Genomic DNA, 27,136 nt, shown 5'->3' on the forward strand with positions numbered 1-27,136 from the left:
TATCTTGCTCTTTATTGAATTAAATGTGTTAATAAAGGACTTATGTAGCAGCTAAGAAGGAGCCGGTTGTCATTTATCAATTAATTACCCATGAAAACTGAAGCTACGTGGTAGTAGTAATTGTACCCATGGTGTCAGGCATATGCTATGTAAAAATGCAGTCACCTTGAAATAATCTGGTCAAACTAGCTTGTAACCTACGGAATGCTATTGAAAATATAGCTGGACTAGAATTTGTCCTGCAGTGATATATAGATGGCAGAATATATTATTTTTGGTTCTAGTTTAGGGTTACAGGTGATAAGAGAAATAGCTCAACCAATTTTAATTCTGAAATGAGGATTTTCTCCCTTTCCAGATCTTGCATGTGTGAAGTAAGTTTAATGTTTCTTTGGTGTAAGGGGAAGAGTTTGGGGAGGACAGGTGATAGAAAACCAAGATGTTTTGTCAATGCATCTTTTTTTCTTATCTGTATTGACTTCAACAGCTAATTTCTAAATGGTATGATACTGTCTCCAGTGCTGTTCTTTTTTAAAACCAGGCTAATGCTTAGTCAGCTGCATTCATTTTATTAGTAGGTGAAGAAAGGTTCTATGGAGCTGCTAAAGTTACAGGTGGCATTATATGCTTCAAGTCATTTGTGCTTCATTAGATTGCTGCTGTAGAAGTTTAAAGAGAAAACAGTACAAAACAGGAGAATGTTTCTGCCTTGTAATACCTTCCAGGTTCACTCTGGAATGAATAAAAGAACTGTAAATGAAAATGCTTATACATGTATGAAAATCTTATCTTGGTGGCTGTGTAATATGTGATGTTCCTGCTCTCTCCTCTTACAGTACTCATCGCTGGAAGTGTTCTTGAACCCCCACAGCACTAATATTGTTTAGTCTTCTTGCAGCCTGTTTGCTGTTTTGGCCAAGTCATTGGCTTGATGAACTTTTCCTGTTATGATGACATGAACAGATACTAAGACAGTTTAGAATTTGCTGCAGTAGTGTCAGACAGTGAATGCAAATGATTGCAAGTTATTGTTTGTGTTTATATTAGAATTTAGCTATGCTAATTATATTGTCAAAGTCTATTGTCTTTTTCATTCCTACAGGGGAAGATGTAGTTGCTTCCCAAGAAAGCTTACAGTTGACCCTTGTAGATGAACTATAATGAGTGAGTAACAAATAGGAACAAAAAGAGGCTGAAAGAGCAGCAGCAATGTGATAACCTAAAGCCTGCTCAAATCAAAACCAAAATGCTCATTAACTACAATTGTCTTTGGAGTCTGGAAGGATGAACAAAAAAAAAAAAATCTGAAGATCTTTCAGTTTTTATATCTGTCAACTTGTATAACCTTTCAGTAGACTTTGAGCAGAAAATAGAGGATTGTCTTGAGAAGACAATTGAATTTTGGTTTGATTAGTTAGTGCTTTAAGCGGTTATTCATCATGGTTAAATAAACAATGCTTTACTATGAATGTAATATTGTAAGCTAGATATTAGAATTTTTGTCAACTTTAACCTATAGCTTAAATGAAAATTAACATCCATCAAATTGCAAGAATTATGCACAGGCATTTATTTCAGTGTCAGATATTTGGATGCAGTTATGTGTTTCAGTTGTGCCAATAAATAAACAATACGTTTATTCTAGCTTTATTTTTGGAGCATTTTACACTTCAAGTATATTATGCTTCTGATCATACATTATGCACCATGTACTCTTTGTAATTATGGCAATCTGGCTAGTTGTTAAGGTTGAAAAAGGTAACTGCCACTAGAAATCAGAAAAAGTGAGTTAATTAATGCATTTTGTTATATAAGAGCACTGTCAAAATTGCTATTTTATGTCAAGTTCAGAAATATGCTAAAATGCTGCTCTTTGAGAAAATGTATTCTTAATATTTCAGTTGCACTGACAGAAATGCGCTTCAGGTTTCAAAGTCATATATCTATCTCATGTCAAAAATCTTGGCTGTAAATGATTCTACCTATGTGCAGTAGAACAGAATGAGGAGAATGAGGTCAGAGTATAGATAATTGTTGTGTAAAAAAACAAACAAAAAATAAACAAAACAACAACAACAAAAACAAACCAAACAAAAACAAACAAACAACAACAACAACAAAAAACATGAAATAAGAGACTACTACCTCTTTTTTTTTAACTGTCCTGTATCAGAGAGGTTCCCAGGTAGGATAAATTTTACATTAAAACTTCCAGCATGGGGTGCTGGCTGAAGAAAACTTCTCTGTAGAAGAAAGTGTTTATGATAAGGTTACATCTAGTCCAGCTAGGGGAAATGTGTAAAGCTTGGCTATACCCTTAGGTACTCAACACATCTAATAGATAACCAGATTACATAGCATGTTTGCACAGGGAGATTTTTGGATGCCCCCTCCCTGAAGGTGTTAAAGGCCAAGCTGGTTGAGGCTTTGAGTAATATGGGCTAGAAGGAGATGTCTCTGCTGATAGTAGGGGTTTGGAGTTAAATGACTTTAAAGGTCTCTTCCATCCCAAACCAGTCTATGATTTTACTTGTCCGTGCACCATAGAAACTCAGGGTGTTTTGGCCTGTGGTTGACCTCTAGTCCTGTTGTGAGGCATACTTCCAAATCAGGTCACCTTGTGGTCATTTTGTGTTTGGATCTAGTAGGGAAGGCACTGATGTTTGCTGGGTACCTGGTGTTGCTGTGATTAGCTGCTGCTTTCTCAGGCTGAGGGATCCCTTGTTAAATCATTTTTGGCTGATTCAAAGCATGGTAAAGGTGGTAAAAGGATAAGTATCTTAGTTTTCCTGTTATAACTCTGTAAGAAGTCTTCAGTTTGAAGGAAGTGAACAACTGCTTTTTCCTTCTCTGGATACTGCTTTAAGAATACAGGTTTTAAATCCCTGATGAGGGTGAGCATGGCTTGTCTGTTTCTCTGACAGAGACAGAAGCACAACCTCCTCTAAAGACAAATCGCGTCAGTGGCCAACTGCAGAAAAGATAAAGGATTCCAAGCGTTGTGAATATTGCAGTCAACTTATTTAATATCCTTTCATTCCAGCTTCTTTCATAACTTTAGTCTTTGCTAGTCAAAATGTAAGTTGTTTAGTTGAATACTTTCACAGTAGTTCTGTCATATTCCAATATAGTCTGGCTTACCTGTATGTATTACTTGCCCTTTTACTCTTCTTCTCCTTCTATAGAACAAGTTTCTCAGTCAGTCTTTTCCATTCCTCATTTAGATCATCATTGTCTTGTCTCCTTTCAGCTATAGCGCTGAATGAACTCTCTGATTAAACAAGTGGAAAATCTGTGATGTAAACTAAATTTCAGAGAAAAGAAGAGCAAAGAAAAAGCATCATATTAAGGGCAAGCAATAGCCAGGAAGTTTTTTTTTTTTTAAAAAAAGCCTATGTCATATAGCAAAAAAATGAAGAGCAGAAAAGAAGTTCAAGGGTGATAATGAAAAGGATCGGAGCCCTTTTCGAGAGTAAATACTTTTAGACAGGTATTGATCTGGTGGGGGAAAAAAGAGCATATGCTCTCCATTGTGAAATAGCACTTATGGGGGTGATGCACGCAGGAACAAGGTTACAAGTAGTGAAGACAAACAAAGCATTTGTCCATGGCTGGGAAACACTTTGAAAAATGGAAGTCTTGTTTGTCTTTATTTTAAATGCCCAGTACCCCCCAGACTAAGAGTCAACAGACTGAAATATAGGAGTGGTTCAGAAGAGTAATCATGCTCACTGAAGTCAGCAAAAATCTTGCTATTAACTGGTTGTCAGGGCTTCGCTACAGGCTTTACAGTTGTAGTCTGCTGCTGATTGCAGAATGAAACGCATCAAGAAAAAACGTGGCAAAATTGCTTTTCCTTTTTTCATTTTTTCCTACTGAAGACATTGCTATAGCCCAGTGTTGGGCTTGGAGTAAGGGGCATAGGTGATTTTTCTGCCTGCCTGCCTAGTTGAACTAGATTACTTTTAGGGTCATTTCACTAAATGGAAGAAATTGAATATGCATAAATACAAATGTTCTCTTATTGTTTAAGTGGAAGCTATGCACTAAATCTTATCATTCCCTATTTTTTTTTAAGCTTACCTTTTGAAAGAAAAGGGAGAAGTAGTGAGCATTAAACTTACCAGTGATGCTACGAGTAGGAGAGCATGGGTGTAGAACAGCACTGGCTCTGCAACAAAGTAATAAAACAGAGGTGATGAGTAACAAAGAGAAATGTCGGGAAATGGTACCATGTAGCAAACCTCTCTTGCTGTTAACTGGTGCAGGTATGGAATAATCCCTCGGACCTCAACCAGAATATGCTGATTTTGTATTGACATAAGTTTAGTCAAAATGTGTTTGGGTGGATTCTGCCTGTCCTGAACCACCTTGGGTTGTAACAGAATACCTGTGCATGCACTGCCTTGTACCTACATTGAGATGACTGATAATGCTTCAGTATTTTAGCAAAAATACCCACTGAGAGCTGTATCAGTAGGGCATAGGTATTCTTCTGTAATTCACCAAAGCCAACCAGATATCTTTGTAATCTCTTACAAAATTAAATTTCATTCCTGACGGTGACTTTTTTTTCTCAACTGGATGCTTTCAATAAGTCTTGCTGGACTCGCAGATATCAGTACACTGAGCACATTTATGTAGCTCAATGGTAAAAACTTCTGAACTGTTGTTTGTTTGGAGCTACCTTTTTGGCATTAATTTACTTGTTTGATCTGGCTGAGCATATCATCTACTTTGCTTCTTTCTGTGGCACAGAGCAGACAGCAGCATGCTGATTCATTATTTCACATAGAGGTTCTGTACATCCTTTTTCCTGTTTTCCAATTTTGGAGGATGACAAAATGCAAGTATTTGATGTGAATCAATACTTCCCCTTACCTCCTTAAGCATTATTGCCATTCACTGAGGGAAAAAGTTTATTCTTCACAAAGAAATGGTGCTGGTGTTTCCAGCTGTGAATTCCCAGGCTGAAAGCAAACTTCATACTATCCATGGAGTGCGTAAGACAATGAAGAGAAGTCAGTGCTTTTGGTGTTTGCTAGCAGATGCCTTCTTAACCTTGCTCACTGTCAGTATTGCTGACTCACATGAGGTATACTGGCTGGTATGCAAAATGCTTCAGAAGCAGCCAGTCTTTATTTCTTCAGTGAAACATAAGAATGTGGAGTGGATAACTTTCCTCTGTAAAATGCTGAAAAAGTATTTAAATTTAATAAAAGGGCAATTTTGTCTGTATAATAAGCTTGCAAGCTTCTAGAACCTGGTTGCAACTAGTTGCTAGAAGATTCCCTTCCGAAGCTGAGACTTGTAAACTAGTGTCTAAAGGATCAGACCGCACAAGACTAATGGTTTCTGAAGGATTCTCCAGGCCTTGTATAAACTTTCTGCTCCATAGAAATGTAATTTGTTTCTGTTTCCTGATAAATGCAAATCAAATATTAACTGCTGCTTACATTTTAACCTAGTCATCATACTGGGGATTGGAGAGAAGAAGGGGAATTGTTTGTTTTTATCAGGGCAACCAAGAGCTTTTCTGTGCATATGTTTAACAAATTAATCAGCCTATTTTAGCACACAATGGCTTAGATCAATAATTATTCAAGAAATAATACTGCCTTGGGAAAATCTATAGCAATAAAAAAGAAATCTAGATAGACTAAATAACCTTTTTTGGGGGGCAGATATTTATCTCCAAATAGAGCTTTTTTTCCATTTCTTTTTTAAAAAATTTCTATTCTTTAGAAAATGCATTACTGAATAATACATAAAAAATAATCAGATTGTTAGTGTTGAGTCTAGAGTTCAGGGTAGCAGTGAAATAAAGCATTAATGGACAGTATTCTCGCATGTATAGCTGGGAAGATTGATATTTTTTTTAGATATAAAGTCAAAGTGGCAATATGAGCTGAATCTATGCATCTGTACTCTAGTGACAACTGTTGCCATTACTAGTATGAACAGTACTAGCAGGTTCTAATTAAAGTTGCAAACCAGAGGGAATAGACATTAAGAAAGAAAAGAATAATTCTCTGAATAAATTGCACTTAATTTACTATTTCACAAAAAAGGTCTGAAAATTAGTACCTGAAATTACTTTAAATACAACATCTATCAGACCACAGAACAATAATCAAGTCAGCCTAATTAGAGCGCTTATAGTTATAAGCAGCATGTAGCATGTTTCTGTCTTGATGTGGAGAGACCAAGCCATACCTTAAGTGCCAGTTAATCTCCAACAAACTTTTGCTGAGACTTTGGTGAACCCCCTGAACCAGCAACCTGCTTCTTTCAGGTGTTGGAATGCCTGGGGTGTAACTGTTGTAGTCTTTCTGTAGCCACGTGAAAAGCAGTCTCTGTGTGCACACCATGAGTTGGATCATGAAAGCTCCTGAGTGAATAATGTAGTGCTTGGTAGGACAAGTTTGGCTCATAAATGTGTGTTAATCTTCCTTATAGATATCACAGTTATACTATTTCTTTCTTAAGAGTGCTAATCTAATGAATACTCTAAATATAACTGGTGAGCATTGTCTGTGTGATATATAGCTTTTTAAAGTGGGCATAGGTGAGATTCCTTTCACAATGCTGGGATTGTGAATCACTGGTGCCCCTGGATGGGTGTCAATGCCTTGTTTGTGCTGGTGGGCCTTGTCAGGGAGGGGGTGCTCATAGTGCTTGGTGGTGCACGGAAAGGCTGTACCAAGGTAAATGCTTAAATGGATTTCTTTCACTAAATATGCTGTTTTCTTCATTTTCAGTGGTTTTAAGAATGGTTGAATTTTGGTTACTGAAAGAATTTGTTTTGAATCGATCCAGCTTTGAAAGTCTGCTTTGAAAATGTCAAGACATGCTTAGAGTGATAAATTTCTCAACTGTTGGGGATCTGGCAATAACTGTTAAATGTAGTATTTAGGATGTTAACATGAACTAATAACTCTAAAGTATTATAACTTTTTTGCTAAACTGAAATACTTTGCTGAACTGCCCAGATAGATGGACACAGATGAGGTTTCTCTGCCCTATTTGGTGGGGAGTGTGGTTAGCTGTGTTGGAAGTAAGAGCAAAATTAATCCTGTACCTTGTTTGATAACTCCTTTATTTTCTTCCCCATCTCTGTGCATTCTTCTTTGTCCCTCTTGGATTTTGCGAAACATGGCTGGCTCTGCAGGCAGCCTTTAATATGCTTGGAAACTTCTGTTGGTGCCTTCAAGCCGGCACATGTTTGTGCTTTGTCATGGAGCAGTCTCCCTGTCACCAGCAATTTCAGCTACTGTGAAGCTCTCCTTAGAATTTCAGCAGGTGCATGCCCACCTCAGACAGCAGTGTGACTGTAACAGGTCAGGAAGAAGTAGGTCACTCTGAGTAGCCCGGCAGTGGGGTGTGCTGAGGGGCCGTGCACTCTGGGCAGCCCAGTTGTGGCTCAGTTTCTCAGCTAGAAGCTCTGTGGAGACAAGGGCCTGTGAGCTCTGCTGGGCCCTGGAGCCTGGCCCAGCTTTGGCATTTCATTGCTGGCACCCACAGTCTCTGTGGGCTGTGTGCACTCAGGACAGTAACTTCAGCAGATGGAGAGAAGGAACTCTTTTTTTTTTTTTTTTAACCCTTATGTATGGATTATGGCATATGGAGACCTCCCTGTCACACGTAAGGAGGGCAGTGTCTGTGCTCACTGTCTCACCTCCACCATAATCGTGTGGCTGCATGTACAGAGCAGCAGAAATTAGGAAAACAAAATGTATGTATTTGCAAGGTTAAAATTACTTCTGCCCCTGAAATGACATCTGTTGTGCCTGTGAGTTATGTACCTTGGAATTTCATTGCCTAAGTTCCATCTGAATTTCACTTTGAACAGACAAGTTCTTTTTGCTCAGACATCTAGTAGTATATGGTTTGGAAGAATCAGTGCTGAAAGAGATGGATATGGTCAGGGCCAGAAAATGGTGCCTCTCTAACACACTGAAGTTAATCCAGTCATATGGCTGACATCATTTATTTGGAGTTTAAAAGGAAAAATTCTTGTGAAAACATCCCTACAGAGGCCACTAAAGCAGTCCAGAGTTTGGGAAGTTAAAGTAGTTGTGTGTTTAAAAAAAAAAAGGCAGAATTAAATGCTCAGCTTTTCTTTATCATGGCAATAGGCTAATGGTAAAGTGCCCCAACACTCTGTATTAAAACTTATGCTATCTGAAGGGGGGATGAGCACACTATCTGAGAGGTGGCAACATTTTCTTTTAACAGAGAATTATTTCAGTTAATCAGAGCTAGGGAAGATTGGGAATGACCTGAGTTAACAGTGAGTAAACGGGCCATGTGAAGCAGATGAAATGCAATGCTGATAAAGTTGGGCCCAGTTTTGAAGGAATAATTGAAGTATCTTGTAAGCTTTTCTGGGTTTTACATTAACTGTGACTATTTAGGTTGTTACATGTCATGATCAGCTTAGTAGGAAAAATTGTGTTGTGAATAGACAGTAAGAAAATATCATATGGGATGAGGAGTGGGGAGGTTGAGAAGGACAGGATAGAAAATACAATTCCACCCATAAATCAACAAAAACAACACAAGAATAATTTTGTGTTCGTCTTCTCTCTTACAGCATTCTGGCAAAGAGTGATTCTGGCAACTAAATGATTTTAAAAACGGAGTTTGAAAATAAGAACTTGCTTATAAAGGATTTGAGTAGTAGGAGATAGTGTGGAAATACTTAAAACAACGAGTACTAGGAAGAATGCAAGCTAAGCAACTTCTATTTATCCCACTAATGCAGGAAAAAAAGCAAACTGGGCTATTTAAAGTGAGTGAAAATGAATTATATTCATGAAAGCCTTGTTAACCTTTGAAACTCTTCTAAGCAATCTGGAGGCTGAAAGTTCAGCATTAAGCTATTTAAAAACTATTCTTATTCTACAAGGCTAGAATGGCTTTCTCAAAGAATGTTTCTTATCAGTTTGATTCTCCTTTTTCAAAATAAAACAACAATGCATGCAGGTACTATATAGGTTGATGTGAATCAGACCTTTTAACGTACCTACGTCTTTCTGTGCTCAGCTTTGCTATCTCTAAGCTTCGGACTGGCTTGCAGTGCAGCAATTCCATTGTACCAGGGCTCCTACTCAAAGGTGCAGAGGTGATGTGCAACATCAAAAAGGTTAAAAATTAGATCAATGCTTTAGGATTCTCTTGATTAAAACTATCTATTCTGAATGTTATTTCTGTCACTGTGACTTCCTCAGTCTGGGATTTCATGCTGGTGTGTTACATGGAATAGTAGTTTAAATCTCCTTGCTACTGAGCTGAGGCTTGTATGGTTGTCTGCATCTGGCTGCATCTTGGTGTGATCTGTTTCACATGCCAGGAATGTTGATGGGGTGCAGTTGAGATTAATGATGACATAATACAGTAAGAAGAGATATTAATGGTCTTAGACATGAATTAATGAAATACCATTGAGAATTTATCCTGCATGAATAAGGGGATTTGGAAGTTGTCATTCTAAAAACCACATGAAGTATTTTACTGAAGGAAAAAAAGCTTTCTTGAAATGGACAGAGTTCTAATGAACACTTACTCCAGATTTTTTGTCAGAGCTGGATGACCAAGATGGATCTGTTAATTGAATTCCTACTGCTTATATATGCAAGGCACAAATCCCTTGCATCCAAGGCTGTGCTAACTTCAGTACAGAGCTAGATTGCAATCTCTAGTGTAGCTGTGGGGTAGAGACTCAGCATGCCAGGCATCCATGAATCTGGATACATGCAGCAACCCCCTTGCTTTCTGTAGTGGTAGCAATGCCCTTCATAAATGTGGAGGTCAACTGTCACCAACTATTTGAAAAAAATCTAAAGTATGCTTCACTGTGAGTTCCCTCTTTGAAGGGCTGAAGTGTTTTGTAGGGCTACAGCAGAGCTGAAACTGAAGAACTACTGATGTTTCCCAGTGCTTCTCACTCTCAATCGTTCCTTAGAATGTGTGAGCTAAAACTCTTGTGAAGGGGTGTGTGTGTGTACATACAGCTGTCTGCCTGTAGCTACTCTTGATTTATAAAAAAAAAACAAACTACGTTTAGAGAGAACTTTATCCTAAGTTGTCACATTCAATTATGGAAGACAAGCTTTGTTAGTTTTGAGGCAAAATGGGCTAACAGTATACAGGGAACACTGTATGTTTTTGTTATTCTGTTAATGTCTGTTCAGTTCAGAAAGAAAAATTCCTTAAAAATTAGGACATAAAATGACGCATATTTTATCCATAACTTATGTCAATTTGAAACACCTTTTATTGTCTACATAAGTGAATGTATGTAAACTTTATTAGTAATTTCATTTCCAATTTAAAAGAAGCAAAGGTGGATTGTAGAGTTCACAGATAAAGGTTAATTCTAACTATAAAGATATTACCAGTGTTGCATTTCTTCATGTTATGGTTCACTTATGTAGAATTGAGATGTATTTTATATTAAACAATGCATAGCACCATTATACAACAGTTCACTAAATGCACATCCCATTTAATCTTTTGCTGGAATATAACTGGACTGAAGTTACAAGGAAGAATTGAATGGAGCCAGTAGGGTTAACACTGATAGTAACAGGAGATTACTAGCCATAAGAAAATTACAGCTCTTCTGAAAGACAGTGCCTAAAATAGCAGCATATCATTGGCACCATCTTAGGAACTGGTTAACTGATGACCCTGGAGAAACACTTGTTTCCATTAATTCTGCTGTCATTATTTCGCTATTCTTGAACTCTTCCTCTCAATTCTTCTGTCCTTCTGATCCCAAGACAAGATGGCAGGAACGTGAGAGAGAACACAAAGAAATTACAATAAGCTGTCAGCTATATAATTATATTGTAATCTACTACACTGAGAAGTTACACCAACAGAAATTTGGCAAGCTATTGACTGCTAGCTGCTAGTTAAACACAGGACATTTCACTAGCAAAACATTAAAAGAAGAAAAAATAAAAAGGAAAAAAAAACAGGCTTGCTAAAAAGCAACATCTATACTACAAAGAAGCTAACAAAAGAATTCCTGTATGATACTTAGGTTCAGCTGGTTCATCTTAGGTTCATCAGCTCAATTTTCTTGTTTTATGAATACTTGTTACATTTGCAATTGGATATATTTTTAAGATCACAATGCTACAAACCTTCCAGCATATAGTTTCACCACTGTTAGTTAGACAACGTGATACAAAGGAGTACTCGCTTGAATTCGGGTTGAATGTTCTGCTGAAAGCTGGTGATGTTACTAGGTCATGTACTGTAATTACTTGAGCACCATGGGTTTTAAATCCCTAAGACATGATTTCCTAGGTAGAAGGCAGCAGGTATGTTTTTAAGTTGCCAGGCAGACCAAAGGAATCATTTTGCTCCAAAGTGTCTGCTGGTATATCCTGAATCAGAACAAACCCTTACTTCAGAGAGACTTCAGATTTTTAAAGCATCTCTATTAAACAGAAGTAAACAGTTTCTTACTAAATTTTAAATGACTTTGACATGAAGACAGTAACTTCTAAGTATTAAGGAACTTACTGGCAAGAGTTACCAGTAGGATACAGTAAAGATGCCTTTGTCTTCAGTGACAACTGCTATAGTCACAGGCCTGATTACAGATACATTGAGGTTATCTGAGCTATGTGGTTCCACCTCAACCCAGGTATTTTTTATAGAGTTAGATCTGTTTCAATACCAGGAATTCTTGCCCCCAGAATTTTTCTGAAATCCAAACTTTTTCAAAATGCACCTATGCAAAACTATTGTGTATCAATACATATTCCTAATGGAGCTTTATATATACTAGCAGATTAGAAGCTAACTTAGAATTTATAAGGCTTTCGAATGAATTTTTGCTGTTATCATACCTGTATTCAGTCACACTAGCCACGTGTGAAACAGGTGGCTTCTGTCATAACGAAGGAAGGCATTTTCGGAAGCTGCAACGAATAAAGTCCTTGGCATGATCTGTGAGAAGCCCTGGTGTTAGAGGGACAGAAAGAGGCTTGGGAACCAAGGAAACAAAGCCTTCACTTCCAATTTTGCCACTTATTTCTAGATAACATCTTGGGCTGCCTTCTGCAGTTTTCCTGTCTGATAGAAATGAGGGCAGTCATGCTTATTTATCTAATTCAAAACAGTGATGGATTGATTATTTGTATAGCACTCTGAGTACTACCCAAATGCTGCTTACTCATGTTTTCCCTGCTACAAGAATATATCTTCATCACTAATAAATACTGCTAATTACTGTTGCTGAGACTATGATAGTGATATTTTATTTCAATACATATGCCTACTTAAAAGTTGTGTAAATATATGAAATTACAGTACTTTTTCCTAATGACCCTGCTACGTCTGAATTTGATCCTAGTCAATTGTGACTAAGGTAATGAATAGTAAAGATGAACTCTTCTGTAGCACTACACAGACAGTTTCTACTGTATTCTCAACACTTAAATCATAAAATGTAAAGAAGCCATTCTAAGCAGGATACAGCTGGGTCAAAGGACTTGCTGATGCCAATTATGCTTTGTACATAATAATGCACATTTTACCTATTTGGAAAAAAATTCACATTTATTTACTGTCAAACAGGTGTTAAACTTTACACTGGATATTAGTGATGGGCTCATTATTAACAAGTTTACACAAAGGGATGAAAAAAGCAGAATTTAGTTGAAACAATTTACATTTCATTAGATTTTTATCATAAAATAAATTAATTACTAAATATAGACAGAAGGAATATGGAAGAGTAATAGTTATGTTTTATTTATTCTTTAAAGGACAGGCACCTTTTATTCACGAGGAAGTTTGTGAGAAGTGTCCAGTGTCCCCTTTGCCCCTTACCACCCAACCCTGGTTAAGAATGAACAGGGAATTGAGTTACAATCTTTGTTAGCTATACCAAATTTGTGCAAGGCCTGGCATAATTGGCTTCTAAAACAATTTTCTCCCCAAATTATGTTTTTGGCAATAAAAAATTAAAAAAGAAAAGAATAAAACCTAACTTGTCAAAGCAGAACACTGTTTACAGTGAAAAATAAGTGAAAAACGGGCAGAACTTGCATTTTAAACATACTACTGTACTATGAACAGAGTGTAAGAAAAACAGCTTATAACATATGTGCAACCAAGAGCGATTCACAATATTTTCTTCAAAGTCTTAAAATTATTTTTAATGACAATTATATTTCAGTTGGACACAAATGTATTTATTTTACCCTAGTAATAGAACAAAATATAATTTCTTTAGCCATTTTTTTTTTTTCATGAGAACGGTTCATTGTACAGTTGAGGAAATATATGAAATAAGGCCTGTGGCTTGATTGCTAGTGGTTAGACATGTATTCAATCTTTGCCTTAATGGAAAAGATTTGCAGTGAACTGCAAACTGATGCAGAATATCTCTCCTGCTTTTGCAAGTCTTGTCAGGAATAGTAAGGTACAGTAAATTTGTCCCACAGGATTTTAGAGCCTACGCCTTGTATATAATACAATGTAGGCCTAGAAAAAAAAATGGTGCAGCCATATTTACAAATTTAGTTCACAAACTGCTGCAGTAAAATGGCTGGAAAGTGTTTTATTTCTTTTTTCACAATTTTGTTTAATTCAGCAGCAGAAGATATCTTAAAATACCTTGTTGGTATTTCTTTTCTTTGTAACAAATAATTCATTTTAGTATACTCTGTGTATATACAAAGTTTTTGTTTTATAAAAATTCACAGAACTGCGAGGTCCAGTCATCCCCATTACAGAGGAGAACCACAGGGTCAACAGAATTGTCTCTTCAAGCAGATACGAGGGAGCCTGCACGGGGCCAATTAAGTCTTTTTAATACTTGTACATGGCCTTTAATATTTCTTTGCTACACTATTAAAGGCTTGTCACTAGTTGCATTTGTCCTTCTCTAACATCTCCTTCTGGAATACATCCTTCCTTGTTAATGGGAATTATATAGCCGTCGCTATTACCCCTGCTGATTTGGTAGTACATCTGAAGCTGATGGCCAGCTCCTAGATTTGGCATGCTCTTGTAGTAAACGTCCTCATTTTCACTCCTCCTGGAAGGAGAGAGATCTTCTTCAACATCGGGGCTGCTCTCTGGGTACGGAGAGTCTCTGAGGTTGGGCATGCTTGTGTAAAGAGAGTCTCTGTTGGGGGACTGGAGGTGGTCGTCAGCCTCGGCTGTCAGTTGTGAGACATAGCTGTCAGTTCCCTCGGTCTTCACTTTCTTCTGGGGCTGATACAAAAGGGAGTGAGTCCGCTGAGGAATAAGTGGGGCCTCGAGCTCTTTGTGGTGCAGCTCCAGCCCGGGGGTGTCGCTGTGCATCAAAGATGAGGCGTCTGCCACGATGGCGTCATCTTCGCTGCTACTCCCACCAATCACAGCCTTGGCTGGCAGTGTGCGCTCCAGGTTGTGGTTCTTGCTGCTGCCCCGCAGGTTGTTGTGCACTAATTCTGAAATGATCATTTTCTCAAAAGCAGTATCATTCAGGCTTAGTCCACAGTCTACAACTTGCACACTGTCGTTATAGTCACCGTTGCGCAAAGAGTAGCTGTTGTTGAAATTACCATTTAGCGGTAGAGTATCCATGGCACTTGTATCCCTGGCATTGTTCAGTGAATGTCCTGAAACAGAAAAGGATGGTTCTGGTTATTGCCTGATATGCTTATCTTTTTTTTTTTATTTTAACAAAATTCTTTAATGTAGTTCAGGACAAAGTTGTACTTGAAAGTAAGACTTGAGAAAAGTTAGGTTATTGAACATTCCCAAATGTAAACAGTTGCACGCCTTATAGGAAAGATGCCTTTATACAATAGTAACATGCATTTCCTGTGGGGAATAGTGGCATTTTAATTTCTTAATTTCGTGTCATTTCTGTGACTCTTCCACAAGGAACTGTTCACTCCATGCCCTTGCATATGTAATGCAAAGCAATTTGTTTGGAAACATCTATGTTTTGAAGTACGTCACCATGATTTAGAAGAAAGAAAATTAACAGAATTTGTCCTAAACAACACTAAATTAAAAAGGAATTAGATCACAGACATAACTGAAGGTAAATGTACAACATAAACCCACATAACTGGCAAGCAACTACTTTAATTTAACACGTTTCTAACATTTTTCCCTTTTTTTTTTTTTTGAGATGAGGTAAAGAAAAGAATGGAAAAAAAAATGGATAAATACAAAGAATTTATGTTAAACAAGGACAGCCATCTTTCACACTACAGGGACCAGGGCCCACAAGCACCATCCAACAACACGATAGACAGCAGGTGGAATGACTCACTTTGGACAACTCACATCATGTCTGTCTGCTCAGGCTATCTGGCCTAAGAGTAGCTGATATATAAAAGAAAGTAAAATGATTTATTGTAACATGATGAAGAATTACTGAGCTTCTCAGCAACTTAGTCAGAGCAAGGGTTCAGCAAATTATATTACTAAGCAATAACAGCTTTTCTTTTCCCACTTAATGTAATTTTTTTGCACTAATTGTCTGCCAACAACGGCCTCAGGCTTCTAAAGGTCAAAGTTTGCCTGCAGTCTGCATCAGTCACAGTGACAGCGCTGAATGAACTGGAATAGTTAATTAAGAGTTAGGCCCACAGTTACCATGGGCATGGAAGTCAAATGTGGAAATGTTAGGAATTTCTGTAAGTATGTGTCATAGAAATTAAACCAAAGAATAAATATTAGTTGTGGAATGGGAAGAGGAAATCAGCCATGGCTGATATCTCATAGCTGCTGGACAAATGACAGATTGGGTAAGTCTGCTAAGAAACATGAAATAAGTTTAGGGGGAGAAAATGAAGTCTTATGATGATTAAGGTCTTTATGTTTTGATTTTGACTTTTTGTTTCTGGTGGTAATAGGGGGGGAATAACACAATAAAGAAAAGGATTTCCTACAGACACAAAGACATGTAAACTATGACGGCACAGTGCTTTCCAAGCAAAGGAAAAGAAAAAACTTTGAAAGAAACTAAACAGTCTGAATCATGGAAAGTCGGATGGTTAGAGCATTCCTAGTAAATCACTTTATCTACAGAAGAAAGAATGGAGTGACTTTACTGAAATGAGACTGACCACTGTGAGGCTGCTGCATTATATGCAAGGCTTGGAGGAGTATAAGAAAAAAAGTTGTTTTGGAGAAGATTATACATTTTTTGTTTTTGTTGTTGGTTTTTTTTTTTCATAATTAAAGCTGCAGCTTATCCTAGAAAATTCAATCTTCTCTAGAAAATACTGTTTTCAATTAAAAAGTAATTGCATTTTCTCATGAAAGAGTTTTGTCTTCAACTTTAGAAAGCAGAGTAATAATTTCCAAATAAATTCGAAGTAATTTGCAAATCATTTTGTAACTCTGTTACTGTTAGCTTCTCTTCATGTATACTGATTTAAACAGAGATGAGGGTTGTTTGAAAGGTCTCCTTAATCTTTGATTAAACAACTTTGTAGTTTTGCAATTTCATGTATGTTCTAAGGCTTTTTCTTGCAATGGATTTAGCTGCTCAGAACATATGGCATTTATAAAAGTAGACAACACATGGACCACATGCTGGCATTCATTTCCCTCATGAAAGTGATTTAATTCTATAATTTTAATTCTCTTTTCTTTAGCTAAGCAGATACCAAAATGTATCTGATAATCCAAAATGAGTTTTCTATGATATACTGCAGAGTTAAGCGTACTAAAATATATTTAAATTGGTTTGATGAGGCAAATTTTGTTGCCCATGATCAGGTAATTATTTGAAATCTTTCCATAGCCTGTAGCAAGATTACTGTGGGAATGTAAAAATATAAGTAAATTGTTAAGCGTTTCTGCTTGACACTGCTTTGGTTTTGAACAGCAAATTATTTCAGCATTGTATAACTTCCGTTACCAGTGGGGTTTGCTACAGACCTCATGTTGTTTTCCAAAAAGCAGTATGCAAGTACTTTTTGAATGTGGAAACATTTCATTTGCAAATTGTGAACCACTTGCCCGCTGAGTCTACTTCATGACCGCTAGTTATGTTTTAATTGTGCCCATTAAAAATCATGCTGAAAAAATTTACATTTGATAGGCAAAGTTAAGTTTTACTCCCATACTTGTCTCTCTGTAGGTTGCTAGAGGAAAGCATAAGGAAAGTAAGAAAACAAGAAAATGAAAATAGAAACTACAGTTCAGTTAAAAAGGAAACTTGAAATAAAATCTGGAAACAAGGTTTTATGAGCTCTTTATCAAAGATTTATTGTTCCAGTAATACTAAAGTGATCTTAACGACTCATCTAACAGCAACTGCTAGATATTTACTGATGAACTGCACTGTAGTTAAAAAAAGCAACTAGAGGATGTAACAACAAAATGTTAGGTAAGTGATGACACCCTTTATGCTGACAGAACTAAACTATTCTAACTGTTAATCTCAAGATTTTCCTAGAGGAAATGATCTACCATAAAGCTGCACTATACTATAGATCTGTTTGACGCTGGATACAATTTTCTGTGCTGCAGTATCCAAAGGTGTCAAGATGCCTTGCGCTGCTGTAGTACCTAATCTGTTCCATGAGCAGGTTTTTCTCAGCAAGCTTTAGAGTCAACCTTACATTGCATAGACATGATACCTCTAAGTGATATATATCTTGAAGATGGGCTCTCGGACCATGTGGTGTCAGTCCTGTAATAGTATATTAAGATTTATGGCACCTGTGTTAAAAACATGGATAATTATTGGTAAATACTGTTATGGCAAAGGCATTACTATAATATAGTGCAGTTTTACAAGCTGACATTGGTAATACTGTATTTCTCAAACTGACAGAAATTTTGAATGTACGGCTAGGGTATTGCAACTTGAGTTTCTATCTAGGGAAAAGAAGGGATTTGGAGCAAGCCAAGAAAAGCGGTTTTATTCAGGAAGTATAAGCACACCTGGTGAGTTAAACACAGGAGCTGAAGGGGCATTACATACAACAGTTTCAGCGAGCAATGTGTTATAGGGGTTGTTAGTGCCGTGTGGTCGAAGAAGAGGGTTTGTTAGTAGGTAATTGCCAGTCATTCCTGAAGCAAAAGAAACAGAAAAAAATGTCAGTTCTTTAATTTTATTCTGACAGTTTCAATAAAGAATATTTTTTTATTCATCATGAATCATGTAGAACCTGTCAAATGTAATTCAGTTGAAAATTTCTGAGTATTTCTGAGCTATATGTTTGAAACGGGAGTAAGAACAGTTAGATTCCAGTAACTCACAGGTGCTGTCCAAATCCCCAAAGTAAACATCTGGTGAGAGTGACATTTACTAATGTATACAAAATCGGCGTTCATAAGAATAGCAATTAAATGGGTAGAGATCAAGGTACTACATAAAGCTACTGCAACTTTTAAAATGGCATCATGGAACGTTTCTGTCCAGAATGGAGAGAACTGAGTTTCTTAAATTTAAAGGTATTGAAAAATCTCTTATGACAGGATCAGAGCTGTTATTCACTTTATGACAAACACACGGAGAGTGGAAGGGAATTGTGTTTTCAAACAGACAGTAGATGACAAACTGCAAGCATTATTTTAGTATATGCAAAAGTATGCATGCTGAGGGGAAAGCAAAATATTTGCTCTAAGAAATCAGAGCATTCACATTTTCTCCCGGGACATTCATGCTACAAATTTATCTGCCAGGTTTTAAAAAAGAATTCCTTGAATGACAAATTTTATTTAAATAATCAGTTCACAAACAATGTAATGTGAAGCATGATACTACAGGAATGAACAGACTTTTTAAAACCTAGTTTAAGTGTTAGTGCAACATCATTTAAAGAATTCAGAAGAATTAGAAAAAAAAAAAAAAAAAAAAGCATCTTTTGAGATCTAGAAAGACAGTTAATCCCTGACTTCTAGATACTGAAAGAAAAAGCTGCCTGGAAAAGTGACAAAGAAAGCTTACTTTAAACAATAAAGTTAAATTTCTACTTCCTTTTCTGTTGCACTGCACAGCAACAAATCAGAATGAGTGTATCACAGAACCACGGAAAGCTAATAAGCCAGCTATATCTCTATACTGTAATTTTATTTGGCAATGGAAAAAGTAATATAATATTCTATATTAATGCTTGGTACTGTACAGATACAGAAAAATCTAAGATGCAGAGAGCTACGGCCTGATAATGATAGTTCGTATCAGTGAACAAACTACAAAACAGTTCACTGTAGCTTTTTTCAGTTGTAATCTAATTCCTACAAGAAATACTAACTGAAATACCTTTTGTTGTGTACCATGTTTAATATCGTTATTTGAATTACAATCTGGAATTACGTATAGTATACAATTTTTTATCCAATCCAAAGTTTTTCTGTTTTAGTTTAAGGTGCTGATTTATATTTTAAAGAAAACACTAATTACTAGATAATCACTAAACTTCTCTTACACATATTTATCACTGAGATAGCAGAATTATTGTAATTGAATAACAACAGCATCAATTAATTTTTTCTAGCCATCGCAGTGCATCTCAAGTGATGAAACTGGAGCTCCACAGCAGGGAAAAACCTCCAAGATCTGTGCTCAGCTCTGAAGCACTTGAAGCTGTAGCATGGGCAAAGTGTACCCTCCTATGGCGAAATCCTGGACTTTTATATTTATACCATATTTGTGGGCTTTTAATAAATGAAATAAGAAATACATTTTCTACTTAGGATATATTTTTTTAATTTATTTTGGCCAGAAGAACATAAAGATTTAGGAGGGAACAATAAGACACACAAGTCATCTTAGATATTTCTGTAAGCCAGTAGGATCATGCTTTTTGAAATCTTGTCTTTTGCCAAATACTACACTTTTTACTCCCAAAGCAAACATGAGTTAAGTACAGGTCTCAACCACCAAATCTTGAAAAAAGCACAAGGGAGAAAATTTGCTATTTGTGGTTCACAAAGGTTTTACAGTAGTCCTGACAATGGTAAATTTTCTGTTTGAAACTTTTTAAGCCAAGCAGGAACTGGTCAGAACTATGTTTGTCTCTTAGGGATGTCAGTGGAACAATAGGCTGTGACCTCGGCTTTCACAGTCTTTGCCCTCCATTACTTAAATTGTTTAAAGAAAAAAAAAAGGGGGTGGGGAGAAAAGAAGGGACATTTTGTGTTGATTAATACCCTCATCTTCTAAGTGGACATGAAAATGCAGTTACAGATTTCAAAGTCTAATGGAGATAAGAAACTTAAAGTTTTGGCTTCTGTGCCTGAAAATCTGGATTCTATCCCATGTGACAGATACAATGCTCTTTGAAATAAAAAAGATAAATGCTTTACAGACATCTTTTGCATAGAAATGATATCAATTAGATTTCACTGGGAAAATTTCTGCACCTAAAAATCATAGTCAAATATGCATTAAAATGTTACTGCACTCATATTTCTGTTTCAGATTTAACCTATAAAGGTTAGGAAAGATTTAAAATTATGATCTTGCTTTTAAGTTAAATTATTGATTAAACTTATTTAAATGCGCTCCCATGAATGGAGGAATTCAACTTCTATATCAGGGGGCCAGCGGAGGGAACATGGCTTTAAAATGTGCTGGTGGTTGACTTTAAAACTCTGCTTTTAGAGTACATTTGTTCCAGATTTTTTTTTTCAACACATTCTTTTCAATTCTTCTGTGTTAAATTAAATTATATAAAATCTGTAAAAAATTTAAGTCTTCTAAAACTGAAATGTTCCCAGTGACTGACCTTGATTAAGTGTTGAAGTGCTGTTGATGTCACCTGAGATAAAAGAAGATTCAGATTGTTTTCTCACAGTGTCATTCCACATCCTCCTTATACGGCTCTGTTAATGTAAAGCAATAAGACAGAAGCGCATTAAGTTACAGAAGATTTTTTCCTACTTATGTACTATTATTTATTCTCATTTATTTTGGACTAAAGTAAGCCCTTCTTATAGCAGAGAGCAAAGCTCCATCCTCTGTTATTACAATTCTAATTTATTAAATTTCATTTAGATGAAACATGATGGTATAAACCTTCCAATAAACCAGCCCATAATTATAAGAAGAAAAGGTGTTTGTTTGCATTAGACCAAATTATAATGAAATCTTTAAAAAGAAATCAATTCTAGCATGCAGAACTATGTATTTGCTACCTAAGCGATAATAATGAGAAGACAATTACTACTTCTGATTGGAGCAGATCTCAGGGGGCTTTTTATAAATAAGGTTAATTAAAAGATGTTGTCAAAATCTTTGTTACCTGAGTGCCAGAGGAATAGCGAGCACTAGTTCTTGTTGTTGATGCCTTCACTGAACTGTGAGGACTCTCAGTTGGTAGTCCACCACAGCAGTAGGAATGTCGGAAGCATTTGCCATATTCCTTACGTACCTATGGAGAAAAAAAATACTTTAGCGCAAGAAACAGAGTGACAAATACCTTTATTGACAAAAAGACATCAATCTTGCACTGAAAATACTCAACTGCTTTTTGAGCAAATAGATAATTCTTGCCTACTGAAATGACAGCCTTTAGCAAAATTAAATATTTTGCCTTACTTAATGGCAGCATTATTAGTTAGCCAGGATTTTTGAATTATTTCTAAAGTATACATATATTTCATTTAGACATGTATGAATAATTGTTGCTGAGTTGTTAAGGGATTATTTTTGTTTTGTCTTCATACTGTGGATTAATACAGTTGTTTACCTGAATTGAATACTGGCTGAAAATAGTCATTTTTTGCAATAGTTTTTGGTGCATAAGCCATAGAAAGCCTGTCTTCCCATCCTGGCATACAAGAAAGGCTGAGGCAACGAGCCTTTGAGCTTCTCAGTACTGCCCATTTAAGTTATTCCTTCTAGAAAAGCATGCCAAGAAGGCTATATTTAGTTTAAACTGCAAGGCCTGTGAGCATTTTTTCATATGAAGTTACTCGGGGTAACTCAAATAGTTGCTAGTTCACTAGCTGCCAGCAGTAGGGCACCAGCAACGGTCAGAGTTGGAGTTGAAACATACAGCCTGGGACACTTGCTTTTAGGACCAAAAAGTAGAATCTTTGCTATTGTCTCTTCTGACTGTAGAAGTGTGAACACACTGTCTAACAGAATAACTTTATTCTGATGGCATAATGATTCTAGTATTTGGCCTGCACTTATTTACCTTCTGTTTCCATTGAACAACTGGAAACTTTAGTTTTGTAATTCACATGCATTAACATTGTCATAGAAATAATCTGGATGATTTTACAGAGCTTTTAATTCTCTCACAGTTGATGACTGCTACATTGCTATTTATTTTCCAATAACATAAAAGAGCACATGTATCCTGGCAACATGATCAGTGAAAGGGCGCATTGGATAAAACTTGTAAAGATGCCAAATGTTACATTCACAAATCTTCTGCCAGATTCTTGATAATCCAGGAGTCTCACGTGCATCAATGAGACTTCTAAATTCCTCTGAAAAGTGACATTTCAGCTAATCTGTAAATTCTGCTTGGCCTACAGAATATATGGGACAGAAATAAACTTGTGTGTGTGTAAAACTGAGAAACAAAAGAAGGAAAAATGCAAAAAATTAACAGTGTGAATTTACGTAAGCTAAGCGCCGTTTTCAATATTCCAAGAACTTTATCACCACTAATGTGGTGTTTCTATAAACCATGAAGTTCAGGAAAATTTGAATAGTTAATGCCTTAATTTCCATCTGAGGACAACAACTCACCTATTTAAAATATACATATTTTAAGTGAACTCCTACCAATATCAGCACAAAACACACATACAACAAGGAAAACAGAAAAAACAGAAAGGCCTGGACATAGAATTGTAACCTTTATCTTTGCATTCTCAAAAATGAAAGCCTATGTATATAATCACTAGAGACTATAACACTTAAGAAAACACATTCCTGGCCATTAATGGATATTAAATGCTCCAGAACACTATATAGTAGAGACAATAGCAATCAGAACTATATTTTCATCCAAATACCACCCTCCAGGGCTGGTTTTGCTTAATGCCTATATTGCTGTGAATGTGCATTATCCGTCAGTACAGCGCATTCCTCTGTCATTATTTCTAAATTATAGCTTGTTGGAAATAGTTGGAAACAACGGCACTATCATCCTGTCAGAACTGCAAACATAATAGTTTTCACTTTCACAATTCTATTTCTCTGTTCAATTTAGTGACCAACTAGTAATAACAGAATAAAAAGACTATATTAGCTATGCAGACAGAGGATCGGATGATATCCAGTCAAAAACTCATTGAAACTTAAAAATCTTAAACATTCTTTCAGGTATAAATCTTATTGCTCCAGGTTATGCTTTTTCACACTTGACTGGTATTTTAATATTGCTTTTTGCTGACTCCACTTAATAAAAAACAATGCACAGCTGTAAAAAGAAATAGAATCAGAATCTGTTTTTTATTTTCAAGCCCAACACAAGTGATAAAAAAGCAACATGATATGAAACCTTAAACTAGAAATTATTTACATTTTGAAAATTTCTTCCCTCTTTTCTTATGATCACTCTCCTCTCCAAGTGTGTTTTTATTATCTCAAAATGAAAGCAATACCATTTTCCTCTGGATAAAATACATTCTGTCTTCCACATCTTTTCCCAAAACACGTCTGCAAGCCATTGTCTACACTAAGTCTAGAGACACTGCTCCTGTTAGATCTGAGAACATGCAAGAATGTGATTTTGCCCTTACATAATAACCTTTTATCCAAGAATCTTGAACCACTTTATAAATATCAGTTAAATATGTCTCTGGTGAGCTTATTATAAAGGGAGTTAATAACTTTAGGCCTCCTGCCTGAAAATGGTATATAGAATCTAAATATTGCAAGTTGGGTATTTCCAAACAACGGACTTACTTATTGCATTTTATCTTATGGTTTGTGGTGGGCTTATTCTGACATATACACTTCCCCTCTCCCCTCAACTCTTTATTTTCATTTGCCATGCCTTCTATGAGCATTTTACTTTTATCTTCATTGGAGCATCTCTAAAGCATGAAAACAGTCTCCATTCTCAGTCTGGGACACAGAGGGAGAGTGGGAAACCTGATCCCGCCTAGCCGTGTCCTTCAATTCAATCTCACTTGTCTGTTTATCTCTCCGCTATGAGCTTCCCTCTATGCAGCAGATCTGGGCAAAGGAGGCCTGAACTAATTTAGAGCATCTCTTCATTAGGGAAGGTAGTTGCCAGGGGATTCCAGTTTCTCCAGCTAAGAGCACTTAGCTATTGGTTTGCAGGGGGAGACAAATGCTTGAAAGCCAGTAGTCATGCTGGTGTACTTAGTAAACTCCCCTCATTACCAGTTGTCTGCAGATAATGGCTACTTTTTCTTTAGGTGTGCTGAAGTTCACAGTGAAATTAATTTTCAGATCTGACTTAATTTTGTAATGAACAAGCGCTCGCAGCATAATCCCTGCCTATCACCTGTAGTTTTATGTGGCAGCTTAATAGGACCTCATGAGAGGTCTTTGCCTTGATCTGCGAGAATGTTTCCAGGCTGAGATGGACTGATATTGTAAAAAAACCTTTCTTTGCGGTGCTGCAGGCAGGATTTGATTCATAAGTGGATAAAGGACTTTTGGCTGTGAATTCAAAATCATACATACTGCATCACAAATGTTAAACAGTACACCTTCTGTAATAATTTTCTTCCCAACGCCTCTAAACTTTTAAAGCCCAAGTTGGAAATACATCCATTTTGAACTCATACAGGCCAAAAAGCAGTTAAATGACTCTCAGAAGCACATACAGCAAGGACTGTTTTTGATCCTAGCCTCTTCCTTCTTCAAAATACTCCTATTCTCGAAATATACTCTTCTCTATTTTTCAAGAAATATATGTGGTATTTTTAAGGACAGAGCACATGTCTCTGTTTTTAGTAACTTACTTTCTTTTGAAGGGCACAATGAAAGATGAAAATAAACATTCCTTGGAACGCATTAAATACTGTGAAGAGATATGTCATCACAACTGTTCCCTCATTGATAAATAGCAGGCCAAATGACCATGTTAGGCCAAGAAGACACAGGAGAGCAAACGCACCCAGGACCCAGGATCTGTAAAAGAAAATTAATTTTACTAACATTACTTATAAGACTGCGTGTTGCCAAATCCAATATTAACATTTCAGTTCCTTCAGTTGACTTTTACTAGGTTCATATTCAATTGTAAAAATTCCTTGGGTTTAACCTTTCATCTATTAAAGAAAGAACAATTCCATTTGGTACTTTTAGTCTCCAGTGAAAACAGCAAGAGTAGATATGACCTTTTACTTTCTCAAGAACTGCATAGGATGTCAAAAATACTTTGAAATGTTGAAGTATAGTGCAAACCCCAACTACTCCATTGCCTTATCTGCTATTACAAAAGAGATTGATAAATCTGGCTTAGCCACTAATCACAGCATAGATTTTAAACAGTGGTGCTGCTAAATGACACCAAATAATGTAACACAAATACACAAAGGTTAAACAGCAGATTAAAAGCCTAGAGCCCAAATCTTTAATGCTCTGATAAACTCAGCTAAACTGAAGCTAGATGATCTAACTTCTGCATGAAGAAACTGCTGAAATGTGGCAAAAATACGGATATTGTTCTATAGAATAGTGTAAAAAAGATTCCATCATGAATAGGTTAAGGAAAAGGAACTGTAGAGAACGGCACAGAATGAAAGGGAAAGGGAATTTAGTCAGTGAATTCCACATCTAACTAATGATCTTACTTGATAAATGGCTTATTATCTTCATAGCTAGAAAGCATTATAAGCAGAAAAGAGAAACAAAATTATTAGACAGAATTGAAACAGAAATTAATAAGAGCATTTTTAATTGTCTATAAAAATTAGTCAAAATTAGGAAATTCAAAATGCAGAGGCAAGCAATTTAAAATTATAAAGGCATATAATAGTTAAAAATTCTTTAGCAAATCAGGTATCTCAAAACTAGTTAATTAAAATTAAGGGCAATCCACAATATTGACCGAGTTTGTATAGTTAAAAGTCATGCCAGAAATTTGTTAATGTAGGGTTCTATCTTACCCAGGTAAGTCCGTATTATAGTAGCCATCACAAACACGGTAATTACTGGTGTGGATGAGAAGACAGAAAGAGGAAAAGGAAGAAAAGAGAGAGATGCTAAAGATTAGCTCTCTCTCTCATCATGCAACATGCAATGAAGCTGATACTGACCTATCCATAACATCTACTCACAATGTTAGCCTTAGTGAAAATCTCCCTTTACCATTTTCAAAATTCAAAGCAAATCTCTAAGACCCTTTCATATCCAACCCTTAGTATTATAAAGTTGCACCATCCCTTCAGTGTTGATAACAAGAACCTTCAGTACAACATAAAGCTATAAGCTAAATGGCTATCTAAAGAAGCAAGAGCTGACAAAACCTCGTTAATTATATAACACTTGCATTACTCTGCAAAAAGGATACTGCATTACAGCACCAAGATAAAGTAAACATTTGCTAAATTAGCATGAAAACAGCAGATAATCTTCAAGTTAACAATAATAATAGAGTCAATTCTCTTGGGAGAACAGGATTACGAGTAGAAACTGCTCAGAATCCTTAAATCAAAAAGTCATTTAACAAAATAAACTTTATATAATCATATCAGTCATGCAAACAGGAACATCATTTTTGAACTGCATTTTAAATGCAAATGAAATTACTACAGTGCAGTGGTATTTCCACGAAACAGTTTCTTGGCACTACTTCCAGGCTGAAATTATCTAATTTTGACCAACATTTGTGACATTACAGAAACAATGTGACGAAAGCAGGATTGGTTCTGTTTGCTTCTAATTGACATCTGCAGTTGCTGGGAGAGAATGGCATGTGCTACTAATGGAGAGTAGCTTTCAATCAGTTCAGCAATCAGAAAATAATCACAGTTCTCATACTTGAACACAAAGCACTTACTTAATGTTTTCCAACCTGCTAGAGTCTGGTTTCAAAGTGTTTGAGTGCTTCACCATTTTGCACAATGTGATCACCAAGAAGATAAGATTCAGCTGTCAAAACAGATAAGAATGAAATTAAACTACTTCAAGTGAAAGGTTGAATAATAATGATGTTACAGACTAAACAAAACCTCCATAGTTTATTTTCTAATATGT

The 27,136-nt window shown here is 36.2% G+C and overlaps 1 protein-coding gene across 9 annotated transcripts in view; it reads right to left on the bottom strand.

The window, feature by feature from the left end:
• Nucleotides 1-12,561: 12,561 nt before the first annotated feature.
• ADGRL2 (adhesion G protein-coupled receptor L2) overlaps nt 12,562-27,136 on the bottom strand; it is a 171,029-nt gene continuing 156,454 nt past the window's right edge. For 5 of the 9 annotated variants that reach the window (XM_031554863.1, XM_031554862.1, XM_019618690.2 and 2 more), the window contains 6 exons: nt 26,940-27,031; nt 24,898-25,066; nt 21,240-21,368; nt 20,724-20,820; nt 17,932-18,060; nt 12,562-14,636 (listed from right to left, as the gene is read on the bottom strand). In XM_031554863.1, coding sequence (XP_031410723.1) covers nt 13,882-14,636; nt 17,932-18,060; nt 20,724-20,820; nt 21,240-21,368; nt 24,898-25,066; nt 26,940-27,031 — 1,371 coding nt within the window. In that variant the 3' untranslated portion in view covers nt 12,562-13,881. Of the gene's footprint in view, nt 14,637-17,624; nt 17,707-17,931; nt 18,061-20,723; nt 20,821-21,239; nt 21,369-24,897; nt 25,067-25,731; nt 25,759-26,046; nt 26,092-26,939; nt 27,032-27,136 lie in introns of all 9 variants that reach the window. The other 4 variants (XM_031554866.1, XM_031554865.1, XM_031554868.1 and 1 more) reach the window with 3 other exon arrangements.

This window comes from Meleagris gallopavo, chromosome 10 (genome assembly GCF_000146605.3).
Source record: "Meleagris gallopavo isolate NT-WF06-2002-E0010 breed Aviagen turkey brand Nicholas breeding stock chromosome 10, Turkey_5.1, whole genome shotgun sequence".
Taxonomy (NCBI): domain Eukaryota; kingdom Metazoa; phylum Chordata; class Aves; order Galliformes; family Phasianidae; genus Meleagris; species Meleagris gallopavo.